The sequence below is a fragment of the Sylvia atricapilla genome, chromosome 3, assembly GCF_009819655.1.
Source record: "Sylvia atricapilla isolate bSylAtr1 chromosome 3, bSylAtr1.pri, whole genome shotgun sequence".
In the NCBI taxonomy this organism is placed as follows: Eukaryota; Metazoa; Chordata; class Aves; order Passeriformes; family Sylviidae; genus Sylvia; species Sylvia atricapilla.
The window spans coordinates 87,128,690-87,143,407 of record NC_089142.1 but is presented as its reverse complement, the minus strand read 5'-3'; the positions used below and the strand labels follow the sequence as shown (position 1 = coordinate 87,143,407).

The following is a 14,718-nucleotide window of genomic DNA, read 5'->3' as shown; positions in this document are numbered from 1 at the left end:
GTTTGTCATTTGCTTATAACAGGTCTCAGTTTGTGCCATAGAGCATACAAAATCTGTGCTGATGCTGTCAAATGGAGTGAAAAGAACCACCCCCAAATGCTGATGGAATTATTCAGGCTGTACATAAATTCTTATTCATATTCAAATATGACGCATCAGTGCAACACAAGTATTTCCATAGCATATTCCAATCATCCTCATCCTTTTAGGATGAGAGTGCATTTGGTTTCCTTACAAAATCTTGGTCTAAGAGAATTCTCCCCAAGTTTTATATTCTTAGGGGTGGGAAATAATGCCTTATATCTGAGAGGAGGAAAACTGTGAAATTCTAGCCAATTTTAGGGCTCAGGTTTTCAGAACAGTTAGGAGTTAAAAACTTGCAAACAAAAAAAAATCCTTGAGGAAAAGCTGGATCTTTTTCACAACCTTCTGCATAGTTTGATTAAATTTTGCATTACTCCAGGTTAATTATGATCCATTGAAAATGCTGCAGAGAAATATTTCAGCATGCTTTGGTATTGTTTATACTGATGAGTATTATCTGAATGAAAAAGAAAAGAAATTGCATCCTAGGTCTGTACTCATTAAAGCTGTCTAAAAAAAAGATTTTAAAAAGTTGTTGGTAGTGTTTGACACTGCTGGATGACAGGATGTATATTGCTTGACAAAGTGAAGCCTAACTGAGGAATAGGAGGAATGGTCCAGTGGGCAGTCTGGGCCTCCAGAGACCAGCAGAGTTCAGTTCTTGTTTAGCCATAGGCTTCTTGTATGGCTTGCCAGAAAGTCATTTAGTCTAGCTTGTGCCTTTGGGAGTATCCCATTTTGCATATGGGGAACTGTCTCAGAAGAGTGTTGAAAATAAAATCCATTAATGACTGTGAAACTATATAAATGCCTTCAATATGCTGAAGCTTGGTCTTGGTTTCAACATGTTTTTTTTCCTCTGAAAGTATGTCTGGTTTTATGCATGGTTGCCTTTTGTTCCCTGAAACAGGCTACTAATAGGTTTTATTCAGGCCTGGAGTTTTTGATTATCTGTGCTGCTTTCCAGCAATGACTGTACTCATCTCAGTATGCTGCCACATGTTGTTATTTGAACAATATAGGAGTCGTTTAAATTACCTTTTTAATTAATGTTGCTTGCACATGCTGAAACTGTATTTCAAGAAGAGTCACAGCAATAGCATGGGTCACTAACAGGATAAAATGTTTTGGTGATCAGAGATTTTGCTTAGTGGTAGTTGTTACATCTTTTGCTGCATGTGGCAAATGTGATGTATGTGTGCAAGGCACATATTTTTCTATGTGTCTTGCTTACACCAAAGCTGCTCTTGTATCAACTCCTCTGTCCCATCCCCTAGTTTGCATCTCGCCTTGTTCCCTGTTTCCTTTTGAACAGTAATGTCTTTTTTAAATGTCTCCTCATAAGTTCTCTCTGCATGTATAAAAGCTAGGCCGCATTCAGAGAGAAGCATTTTTAGGCAAAGAGAAGGGTCAGAATCAGAACTGCCATGATTAGACTGTTTCCATTGCATTCAGGGATGCCTGTTCTCTTCAGCTGAGTTTGGCCAGTCATTCTCTTTCTGGCCATGTCTCAGGGCATTTCACATGCGATAGCTTTCATGGCATTCGGTCAAAAATGCATGGGAACTTTAGATTTTGCTGTATGCATCTTTTGTTACTTATTTATAAAATGACATTGCAGAATCTAAGTATAGCTTAATGCACAGATTGAAAAGAAAAAAACATGCATATTCTGGCAGTCTGTTTTGGAGGTCTTTATGCCGTTATGTTTCTAGGCATTAGATTAGACATTCTTAATAAATAATTAAGATGGAATCAGTCCTTTTTTCTCCATTTGGTTTGATACATGAAAGTCCTGAGAAAAAAAGATGTCTAGGAGTTTCTGCTTTTGTTGGGGCTTTCATTTCAACTGAGACAGCTGAGCTGCTGGCTTCTGGCAAAAGTACTAATTCATATGACTGATAAGACTGTCAGTGCAAGTACTCACTAAAATGAAATGTGGGTATTTTATAAATCTAAAAATAAGAATATGTCCATTTCATTCTCACTGGCACTAGAGCATATGAAGACCGAAGCATGCTTTCTTTGTAAAAGAGACTTCCATTTATAAATAGTTCATTTTTCTTAGAGCATCAGCAAAATTTCCAATTCAAAATCACTAAGCATCATTTCTAATAAAATGTAAATTGAAACAGTCCACTTGCTGGGTAATGGAAACTTGGTTGCAGGCCTCCAGTCTTTTTCCTGAGTTGCTTCCAATGCTGTTTATAATTAAAGGGGCAGAACAGAGATATTGTGATTGTGGTCAGTAACTTGTCCAGATGCCTGATTCTTCTGCAGGGATGATGTTGGGGGTTTCTGTGTGTGCGTGCACACTGAGATTTGAACTGCATAAATTATTTTACTAAAAGCTTAACCAAAGAGTGTATAGTGCTGATACAAACAGAGCATTAGAGATGTCTGTCTTTAATACAGCCATCTGTTGAGTGCTATAGCAGTTTCTCAAAAGCCTCCTTCAGCACAGACATCAAAGTCTATTCATGCACCTGTGCTTCTGATCTTCTAATATTTTTCTTATTTAAAAATGGCAAAGAGAGAGGAACAGTATTTCAAGATCAGCAGCTTTATTTAAAACAAAACACAAAAAGCCAAAAATCCCAAGAAACCTCCCTCACAAAACTCATGCTGCCAATTCAGGAATTGTTAAAAATGTATTTTTTGGATATTCAACACTATTATTTATTAAAAAACAGACACCCATGCTTTCATTTTCCTCTCCCTTGAGTAACCCCTGGCCTTGCTAACACTGTTTCCTGCCTAGTGTGTTTACAATACAGCTGCTGAGATAATTTTTTTGATTCCTTGGTCCAATGACATCAGCAGGACCTGTGAACTCTTCTCCCAGCCCTCTCTTGAAAGACAGTTGTCAGTGGAAGGAGGAGCTTGCATCACCCTGATGCATTCAGCAACCATGTCCTGAAGGAGAGGGAAAAGCCTCTCCTGTGAATTCCTCTCAGGTGATGAGAGAAACCTGGAGACAAAACCCTATGGGGCTGCCCTCTGAATGTAGGCTGGCAAAGCCTGGCATAGCCGGGATGTTCTACTGTCCCCTTATTTACTCATTAATTTGTGAGAATCAGTGCATTGGTCTCCTAAGTTCCTAGTGTGAGTTGGTCATCTCCTGCTTCTCCCCTCCTGCTGGCCTGGCTGTACCCCAGTGTCCCTCCCCTGTGACAGGAGAGGGTCAGCTCGGTGTCATTTGCTGGCATGAAGGAGGCCAGGCCACATTCCCCTGCTGTGGGAGAGGAGGCTGCCATGAGGAGAGAGGGCAGAGCGCCGCTGCCAGCCACAGCTTCTGCGTGGGGTTTTCTCAGAGCAGCAGAAACATTGGGCCAGTTCTGGCATTTCTGCTGTGAGAGCAGAGCACACCTCCCTGCCTGGGTCTGGCCATGGGCCTGATGGACTGGCTGGGGCTGCCTGGTGCCTCCCTGACCACCTGCTTCTGTCTGCACTGGCATCACTCAGGACAGGTCCTGGCAGACAAGGCCCCTTGCAATCTTGCCTGTGTGGTTTTCCTAATAAAATAGGTTGAAAATACAGTATTAATGTGCACATCACTCAGTCCCTGAAATCATGTGACAGTAACTGCTGTGTTACAGCAGAAGCTACTGATTACATAATGTTTTAGTTTAAGTTTTATTTTTGAGAGATATGTGGCAGCAAAAATAGTTTTTAATTTGTTGTGTGCCATTAAGATACTCAAATCCAGCAATAGTTGGATTTGCTAATGAAACTTGTGATAAAATACAAGAAGATCTTCATTGTGGTGCCTAAACTTGCTGGAGTGTATTCTCATACCCTGTGAAGTCTTGGAAGTGCAGCAGCTTGATACTGAGCACCTGTATTTCATGCTGAGTGAAAGTGATCTCCACATGGGTAAAGACTCCTTAAAATCCACCAGATTGGTGCAGAAATAAACAAATTTTGTGTTTCAGAAAAACAGGATAAAGCATGTATTTCTTTCTCCCAGTGGGGATACAAAAGGAGCATTATAAACACGTGTTAACCGGCTGTATGAGCTGTGTGTGTTCATTTCCCCTGTTCTGTGACCAGAGCTGATCTGTCTTGCTGTCACAGTGTTGTTTTCCACATTTGCATATCTAGGCTCAGTAATAAATTATGGTTAAAAATTGCTCAATTTTTTGCACTTTTTGACTTTCTTGAAAATAGTGGTGCAAATATATGTTAGAACAGTACATTAAATATTTGAGATGAAAAATCCACTGACCTCAAACTTTCCAAGCATGCTCACTTCTTTTTTATTCCTCAGTGTGAAGGGTCCTCAACACCTCTTTGAAAAAGGAGGCTCTATTGGTAGAGAATGTGTCCTGCCTATACCCTGACTTTGTAAAGTTTGGAAATCTCTTGTTTCTTGCATATGCAGTCAATTGCTTTGGGAGCCATTCTAAGTTCGATTTTTTTTTCTTTTTTTTCTTCTTGATTACAGATTGACTTGGAGCCAGAAGGGAGAGTGTATGTCATCATAGACCTTTCAGGATCGTCAGGTGAAGGTAGGGACTTTCAATATTTTATGTTACACTTTCATGAATGGAATCTCCAACAGTCTCTGCAGTGAATGTATTAAAGAGGTGTGTGCTGATATCCTTAAATCTATATGAGCTCAAGTTAAAATGGACACATTTTGTTCTCTGCTTTTAAGTCAATAAGCAGTTGCACTTTGTCTTACCCTGTTAATCACTGATGGTAACAACACCAGCTAAAATGACCATGATGAAATGACTGTATTTTAATAGTATTAATTTCCAGGAGGAACTTCCAAATTCTTTCATTTTGGAGGAATACTAACCATTGTGGATGTAGAAATGATAAGATGTCAAAGATGAGGGACAGGAGTTTATTTGCTTTTTAAATTATTCTAATATTTGGTATTTTTCCATTTCAAGTAAAGTAATGACCAGAACATTGTAATTATATGAGGTGTTTTAATTTTTATGACACAGCAGTTACTTTTTGGGAAAAGCCCCAAATATGGAAGAGAAGTATTTATTACATTCTTAAGAAAAATTCTAAAAATAATTTTCTGCTGCTTATTTTAAACAGAGTCAAGTGATATATGGTAGGAATAAAATAATTTATGAAGAAGCAAATCTGTGTGTCTTAGTCATGCACTTGCTGACAGCCTGATCTGCCAAAATGGCCTAGATGATTGATTGTCTTGTGTCCAGCAATCAGCTTTGATCAGCTTCCTCCAGTAGCTCATGGAGTTCAGTTAAATGAGGTTATTTTCAGTTCACAGTACATAAAGAAGATTCACATGAACCCTGACAGGAGCTGAAACCAAATATGCAATGCAATGAAATTAGTTTGCCTGGCACAGTGGAGAAACAGCAGAAGAGCATGTTTATCTTTCTCTTCTTTGTAATGAATTGCTGCACTCTGGCCAGACACTACCAGTAGCTTTCAAAAACACATATTGCTATAAATCCTGCATTTTAAAAACAAACTTTATCTTACAACCTCTTTTTTACCCACATAAGATATGCTCAAACATATTTTCTTCCTGCATATTGAAGAAAATACCAATTGAGTAGTTTCCACATATCTTTCTGACGGCCATGACAGTGATCCCCTGAAATGTGGTATAAGGCATTGGTGTGATTCTGTCATAGGGCAGGTAGATGTTCTTCCAACCTTCCATTGATAGCTAATTGATACCCAGGTGAGCCTGCTGTTACTATCTCATCCCAAGATGCATGAAGTGTGTCAGACTGTCAAAGGGCAGGAGGAATGGTGTGTTACGTGGTTCTTCAAAAGTTGCGTAAAACTCTCTAACCTTCTACACAGGAAAGTAAAAAAAGGCTGTCCTAATGTCTCCTTTATTATGTGGTGCATTACCCTGTGACACTTGAAAGGTACTTGGAAAGAAATTTGTGTCACTACAGTAGCGCTGGGTGGGAACACACAAAAGGAAACAGGCCAGTGAGGGAAAACAGCTTATGAAATGCTTATGGGAAGCCCTCAGGAAGACCAAGAGGATTTAGTTGAGGTGAGTTTGGTAGAAATTAGAGATTTTGATGCAGTTTCAAAATGCAATAGAACTTGTATACCTTTTGAGCTTTCCCATGCAATTAAATAACTGTATAAAAGTGTTGTGTAGAAGTATTGCAAAATTCTCTAGGAGAGTTCCAGTTTTAGTCACTAAGGAAAGCAGACCTGGTTTGTAGAACTGTTTGTATACCATTTTGATAGTGTTGTTAGTGATACTATGAAATCCCATTATTGGACTGTTTTATTAGGACTGTGGCCTAAATAATTTTGGCTATTCAGTTATGTTATTGAAGCACCTAGTTTAACATAACAACTGTGTGCATCCCTGTGTGGTGAACAGAAACACCTAGACCACTTTAGACGTAGCTTATTCTACATGTTTCAAAAATGCCTCTTTCATTTTATGTATATGTACATATATATGCAGATAATGTATCTGAGAGGTATTTTATGAATTTCAGTGGGCCAGTTCATTGTGGTTGATCTGTATTTCTTGAATATTAAAGGAATATAAAGTTATACTAGATGCATCACTTTTGAGTGGCCAGGGTTGGTTGAAGTGATTGCTACTCCTGACCAAAGTTTTGAACCGGGATCTTGTTTTTTGCACTCCAGTCATCACTGTGAATAGCAAAGAGTACATAGTTTTCTTTTCATGATGCACGAATAGGTATCATTATTTCGCCTGGAATTTTGGAGGGGAAAAATTGGTAATTTCTGAAAATAGCAAAACTCATAGCTACAATTTTAACTGGAGGAAACAATCAAGTCGCATATATCTCTTTTTACATGCAAAATTGGACTATACACTCACCAACTACTCTTGTCTTACAATGCTGTGTACTGAAAATTGGACTTGTTTCTCCTATGTGATATAAGCAGATTTCTAGTTACCAGCAGTCAGTAATGTAGCTTCAGTTATCTGGCACTTCCAAAAGCTTTGTCAGACAGATATCCAAGTCCTCTTTTGATATAATTGACTTAAGATTAGTTCAATCCATTAATATGGACAAAGAGCATTGTTCTCTACCGTACTGCCTCTAAAAGGCAAAAGTCCTAAGTTTCCAAGTGAGCCCTTATGTGAGTGAATTGGTACATAAATTGAAAGTAAGCTTATGTTGTTACCGTATACCTCCTAAAATCCAATTTCCACTTAGTCCCAGCTGCCAGATTGCTTATCTCTCTGCACTATTTGCATTTGTATGGCAAAACAATGAAAACAGTTCATTGTTATAAGCTGACTTCCTCAACAAAAGCACACTGTTCCTCCTCCCCCCCCCCCCCCCCCCATGTCTAAACTGAATCATTCATGGACTTGTATGGCTTAGGTATGCAGAACAGATGGAATCTGGCACATGATAAGGGCAGGTAAAGAGACAGACTTGTGGAGAGCCACTCTAGCATATCAATATCGGTGTCTGGTCAATATTTTTGCATGGAACTATAGAAAGAACAGTCGAGTTGCTGGCTTTGCTACTTGAAGTTTCCAATGGATTGTTCAAATTTCAGGGAATTTCGATTTGTCCTGAAAAAAATATTTTCTAAAACTTGCTTCCATTCAGTTCTAGTCTTTAAAGCAGAAAAAGATTGGAAAACACCAAAGCTGAAGTATGAGAAGTGGAAAGCAAGCTACATAAAAAGCCCTTACAAGAACAACAAAAAACATAAGAGGAGTGTTTTTATCATCACCTTTTTACTCTAATCCTGTTTTGGAGGCTCCTTATAGTTTCTGAGTGTTTGTTTCTGCGCTGTTAGGGATGGTGAGTAACTCTTGATTTTAGCAATCTTCTGTAAATTCTGTAGTAGGAACTGTCCAGCCCACATACTAAAAAGAAAATGGTAAATAAACTGCGTGTCATGCAGAAGGCAATGTTCTCAAAAGTTAGGATTTAAATTTTTCTGCTAAAACATGAAGGTTTCCATATTGTGCTTCCAAATCAATTCTGCAAAATATTTTACCATTTTGGTGTTGTTGACATAGGAAGAGGGTGACAAAACAGCTCTTTAAATAAAGTCTTTTTAATTCGCCATTTGAAGCTATGTAAGCACTATTTCTGTAACACCTGTGAGTCATGTCTTTACACTTCCTTTGCCAGAATTGATCTGCAGAGTTATTTACCTTCTGTAGGTTTACTTTATTTAAAATGTCTGTGCATTTAGCGTAAAGCTATATTTGTTTTCTGTGAATGGAAGCAGCTGTATCAGTGGAACCTTCCCAAATGTAGATATGCACTGAGGTGTCTATTCACAGCCTAAAGTAACTGTAACAGTTATTCAGTAACAGTTAACTGCAGCAGTTAATCAGTAAATTTCTATTTATAATTTTTTTAAAATAATTTTAATAGTTTGGTTTGGTTTCTTTTAAGTGCTTAAGGAACTGCCTGCCCAGAACTTTAAGGGACATTTCAAAACCAAATCCCTTTGGTCAAACAAACAAATGTCAGGCTTCTTGAAACCTGACACTGTATGAGTTGGAATTTGGTACACAGATTTGTAACATATACATTAACATTATTTGATACATTGCCATATGCAAGCACATAGGATCTTTAAGCATTTCTGGTAGCTTGCTTTTGGGACACCAAATCCAAATGTGGGTGGCTGCAGTTGTTATTCTACCAGAACAGTTTGTCAGTCTTGCAAAGCATGTAATCAGTCAAATCTGCTATTAAGTAAACATTTGGTGATTCCCCTTTATGTATGCAGTTATAAGAGAAACAGTGTTTATAGTGGTCTGGTGTTTGTAAAAAGGAATTAGCTTGGAAATGTTCCATTGTATTTATTCTCTTTGCAAACTGGATCTAATGCACAGGTTTTTAGTCTTGTATCTTGAACTTCTGCTTGGGCTATGGAGAAGGATGTGTCTCTGTATCAGAATGTCAGTGAACAGGAGAATCTGCAAGACTTGCTGCCTTATTAATTTCTTCAGTGCTGCTTGTTGTGCAAGGGCATATTGATTTTCTATATTAATTCGTGTTTCGGTAGCATATGCAATATCTCTATACTGAAGTCCGCTCCCTGTTTTATTGACATACTTAGGCACTGTCTTTACTGCCAAATATTTTTCTTTTAGTTCTTACAGAGCTTTGTAAGTAAAGTTTTTTTAATTATCTGAGAAATACTGAAGAGCTCCGGTGTAGCTGATTAAGATCCAAATGCAGGCTAAAGTTTAAAACTTGACTACTATGATGATACAATGATTTGATTTACAAACTGGAGTAACAGATGGCCAGCAAGTGGGTAAAAGAGGTACATTGCCTGAGGAATTATTAAAACATTTTCAGCAAAGTCAGTTTTATATGTACTGAAAGACAGGTGCTCCTATATTTAACAGCTTGTGACCTGCCTGCTCTATTTGTCATTGAAGATTTCTTCTTTCTTCGGGATTACAAGTTTATGTGGGGCACAAACATTTACAGTCTCTTGCAGTAGCTTTCTGCCAACTTAGGAATTAAGCTACCATTTGAAATATGTCAATATTGAATCAACTGTGGACAGCTTCAGAATGACCTTGACATGCTATTTTTTTTCTCAACTGTGTTTATTATAGGTAATATGTAATACAAATTTAAGAACTACTCAAAACTCTTTTTCTATGTTCTGTGTCTAATCGACTGTAATGATTATTTACCATTGTTAGATGTTCCAATTTGCACTATGGAGTTGTCTTTCTTTACAATCACAGATTCCCCATTTTTGAGTGGGCAGCAGAATTGCAATAAAATACCACATCTTCTAATACATTCATTTTCAGATTCATCTGCTTGTGAGTTACTAAAGTTGCACAAGATGAAGAACATAAGGTGATATTTTACAATAAAGCCTGATAGCTGAAGTCATGGTATTTTGTGAACAGAAAACATTTTGTTTACATTTATTATCTGTCCTTTTTGCATTGAAATAGCAAAAAAAAAAAAGTCCTTAGAATTCCGACTGCACCAGGTTATGTATTTATCATGTAATTCAAAATAGATGAATTTGTGAGAGATTTTTTTCTCACCTCTTTTACTTCAAAGCTCTCAGATTTGCAAATATGGTTATTGTTGATTGGTGTGTCAGGACAGAAGTTTTGCATGAAAAAAGTATTAGTAGAAGCAGAGAATGATTCTTAATGCCATTTTTGTGACCCATACTTGATAGATCTGCAATATAGATACAGTTTGTTAATCAAAATATCCAGAGGATTTGTTTCAGGCATTCAACTTCAGTAGAATTGATACAGCAAGAAAAATTGCATTTCTGTTCCATTTTGTAGCACCCTTTTGCAAAAAACTGTTTGTAGAAAATATCCTATAGGATAAAAACTTTCTCTACAATTCCTGATGTATCTCTTTGCCAGTGCTTTTCACTGAAGTACTTGTAGTTGTCTGTCTTTGTTGTCTAATGATGATTGTCATCATCATTAATTATGCTTCTTGTTGCTATAAGGACTCAGTGAATGAGATCTGGTTGTGCCAGGCACTGTTTGAACAGAGAACAGTGGAAGGTGCTTAATCTGGAATCTCAGAGTCTAAATCAGGGAGCATTTTTGCTTGGTTGTTTTGGGAATTTGTTCTTCTGAAGAGTAGTGGTTTCTTTCATTAATACCTTCTATTGTAAATACAACTCTGACAAGCTGTTTGTTTGTCAGTTCCCCCTAGCCGTCAACTGCTGATTTTGGGGCACTGAAGAGGCGAGAAAAGAATTCTCAGAATTCAGAATTTATGTTATTGACTCAATAGGTAGACCTCAGACCTGAATATTCTTCTGGAAGGTGAACAGCAACTCACCTTTATGGAAACATTTCTCAGTTTCTCGGAAACCTTCTCAGAAGGAACAACTTTTTCTTTATTTCCGCTGATTGCTCTCTTCATCAGGATGTATCTCTAGTCCATCTTTGCTGTTCCTCCTGGCAGTACCATCTCTTTAAAGGTTCAAGTTAATCACCAGCATTTCACTGCAAGTAATTGCATTTTAAGATTTCAGATAGGAGTCAACCTTTTTTATTGTATTAGCTTTCTCTTTGCTGGTTTAACAACTTGTTTGCAAATGTTACTAGATTTACTAGATTATTTTTGCTTGTTTGTTTTTAAAGGAGAATGGATGGAGAATTTACTTTGTAATAATTCATGCACTTATGGTAAACAAATGGAAAAACAGTCACAGTCATAATATATTCACTATTAAAAAACTTCCCTATCTCTTCTTAACTCTTATTTTGCCCCCCCCCCAGAATTTGACTGATCATTCAGCTCACATACATTCTTACTTTTCTCTGTATGTTAATGTTTCAGAAGAAGCTGAGTGTTGGAAATATCCCTGGGGAGTCTGGGGAGAGTCAGTGGTTTAGTCAGAGTATGGATCTCTCAGGGGGACCTAAGTAGCCTCTGTAGCTTTTCCAGAGCTGTAGGTGAAGCAGAAAGGATCCATACAAAAAGATCTGTTGTTGCACTGGAGCAAGTGGTCTTCCATTGGTAAAATGTGAAGTATCTGTGAAGTAAGGATGCTGTTTGACATCTGGGAGACTATTTAATGAGACTCAGCAAGCCACTTGAACATTACATTTTTAGACTCAAGGCTGGGGCTTTAGCTGGGAGTTAAAATAATCAGAAACTATATGAGCAGGACAGTGGTGAACTGGCAATGCTAGCTGGACAGTTTTTGTCTTCAGTCACTTGACTCATGTAGGTTTGCAAGTTAGAGCTCTTCTACAAATGCAGCTTCCCCTGGAAGTTCTTGGGAATATTGTGTGTTCAGAGAGATACAGGGTTTGAAGTGTCAATATTGTACCCCTTTTCTCCCTTCCTACTGTAAAGCAAAATATGCAGTCAGGAAAACCAGGCACACATTGGTTGCTTTGCTCTGTTCAGTCTCAGTAAGAAGGACTTCAATCTAAAGGTCTAATTTCACATTTTTATTCATAACTTGGATAAAGGTAGAGTCCTACACTGACTTTTGTCTTTCCTTCTGCTGGCTTCCCTGCTTTAAGAGAAAAACAGCAAACAAACTTAAAAACAACAGACTTAACCACAATCTTCCCTTTCAAAATTCCTTATGTAGTGTATCAACTGAGAACCTATTTCCTTTGAAGCTTTGGTTATATGTAGATTTATTTATATGGGGAATTACTTTTTTTCCCCATTCAGGTTGTTATTTTTCCAGATCAGCACTCATTCAAACTATAACTGAGGGGAAAGGTTAAAATCAAAGAAACAAAAGAAACAAACTGATTTGCAAAGTTTTCTCCTGCTATGCCTTTGTTTTCTTCTCTTAGGAGGGATAATGCAAAGCTGCTACTAATATGCTTTTTCTCCCGAGTCTTACTTGGTTTAAGCCTAAAACACATCAGGGCTGATATGTGGATGCCTATTACAAAAATGAAAATCTTTTTTCCAGGGTTTTTTTTCCTCATTTTGAAATTATTTATTTCTTTTATGAATTTTTTTTACAACTGTAAGAAACCTTTAACCAGTTTCTTGGTGGTTTTGGTTTTTTTTTATTTTATTTTTTTTATTTTTTAAGCCCACCAAAAAAACTTCCCAAGCATTGCATTTATACTAATATGGAGATTTGTAGGTTGCATTCCTCAGTCAGACAACTTTCTCATCTCAAATGAACCACTCTAAATAAAACTTTCTTTCCCCAATCTGTTAGAATATGTTAATGTCAGTAGATAACTGCAATACCAGATTCTGGTGTGTATTTGCTTGTTGGTGCAGCAGGTGATATATTTCTTCTGAGACAAAATCTCACCCATTAGTAGCATGGCATCTGAGAGCAGATTTTTTTGTGTTGTTACCCAAGCGACAGCGACAATAACTGCAAAGTCTGAGTAGAGGAGCTGTGAAAGAATAGTCTGAGTCTGTGTTAAGTTTTTGACTCTTGCCAGTTGACACTGACTTAAGTAATGGCACGGGCATTTACTTGGGAAAATGAACCTTGCAGGTTAACCACTGAACCCCAAATTTCCTTTTAAAGGTGTCTGTGCACACACAAATCAGCACTTGGTGACACTTCAGTCTGTTGGTGCATGAGCCTTTTAAACTTCACTGCTCAGTGTAGAGGTTCTCCAAAGGCTGCTTATATAAATTTAACTCTGTGTGGCAAATGCCTTCATAACGAACATCTCTCCATGGATTTATAGCCCTCCCTTGGATTGTATCCAGTTAGCTGATTGAACATCTGGTAAGCATTGTGTGTTTGTACTAAGCCCTTACTGTATAAAGCTGGCTCAAGCTTTTCAGGCGAAGATCAGTGACCTTTCCTTGGCAGCTTTTAGCCACTTGCCAAAATAAATGCTTTGCACGGAGCAAGACATAGATAGAAAATTTGGCTTTAAGGCACCTTTATGTTGTACTGGAAGAGTTTGTACTTTTGTACTTGCTTAAGGAGAACTGTGTTAGGCTGAAAAAGGATTGAAGCTCATATACATACCATGTTCCCAACTGCTGTCGCTCTCTTTTCCATTTATGTAGTAAAAGCTCTGATTTCCATATGTTGGCTTTTTTTTTTTTTTTTAACAAAATCATGCAGGGCCTTTGGAATAGGAATGTTTAATTTTATCACTGCCTATGCTTAGTGTGTTTTTTGAAGAAAACGGGAGAAATGTATCATACTAAAAGCTATAGTGGCATTTTCATACATAAGTGAAACATGAACTAGTAGTAAGTTTTGAAATTGAATTTTTTTTTTTAAATCTGTGTGTGGCTAGCTATTTCATAATATAAGACACAACATGGGTGAGTCCAATACTCACTGTATACCATGATGTGGAAAATGCATATAATATTAGAGTTTTGGGAGGCTGTTTTCTTGTGCTCCAGAAAATACATAACCTCTACTCTTATGATTTGTAAGTGTTTTGCTCTACTTTTTCTCATATTACTTTTGCTGGTGCATTAATATACTCTGGATAGATCTTTTGCTCTTTACCCTTGTTTCTCAACAATAGTGTAACCTGTTTATTGTTAGGTTAATTGAGACAAAAGGCCTTGGTATAATCTATTCTGGTTGATTTTTTTTTTCATTCTGTTCTTTAGTTTACTTTCATTATTTCTGCCATATGTCTTCCATGTATTTATCCAAAAAGTGTATTATATATGATAGATATCAGAATCATTAAAATATAGATTTTAATGTGCACTAGCAGCTTTAGCAAATGAACTGCCTGATACTTTAGGCTTGCAGTTATTGCATGCTATGCAGATCCTTGAATTCTTGTATAGTGAGGATGAGGTGTATTTCTAAGAAATTGTACTTCTGTGATGTCTGCAAATATGCACACACTAAGCTTAAGCATTGATAAATGTTCAAATAATATCAGCATCTAGGTCAAAATACTCAACCTGAATAGATCTAGGGAGTTTTAATAACTCCAGTTTGCACAAGTGGGGCTCCTTCCTCCAAGACAGAAGAGATTAAAACAATCTTATTTATATTAAAGTAATGTAGTGGAACACTGAGAAATACTTCTTTTTAACCTCTCTGTTATAGTTCCTAGATCAGTACCTGGAAACTGGATCTTTCCAGTGAATTTGAAGCATCTGCTTTTCTTCTTTAATAGAGTTAATGTTTTCAAAAAGTCTTCAGTACAGCATTTTTAAACTTCACCATGGAAGTCTACTGTGCTGTGAGTGGTGCCACTTA

General features: G+C 37.3%; 1 protein-coding gene across 1 annotated transcript in view; it reads left to right on the top strand.

Moving 5' to 3' along the window:
• Positions 1-14,718, top strand: part of PRKCE (protein kinase C epsilon) — a 285,713-nt gene that overhangs the window by 95,736 nt on the left and 175,259 nt on the right. The window contains 1 exon segment of the mRNA XM_066316076.1: positions 4,532-4,595. Within this exon segment, the coding sequence (XP_066172173.1) occupies positions 4,532-4,595 (64 nt within the window).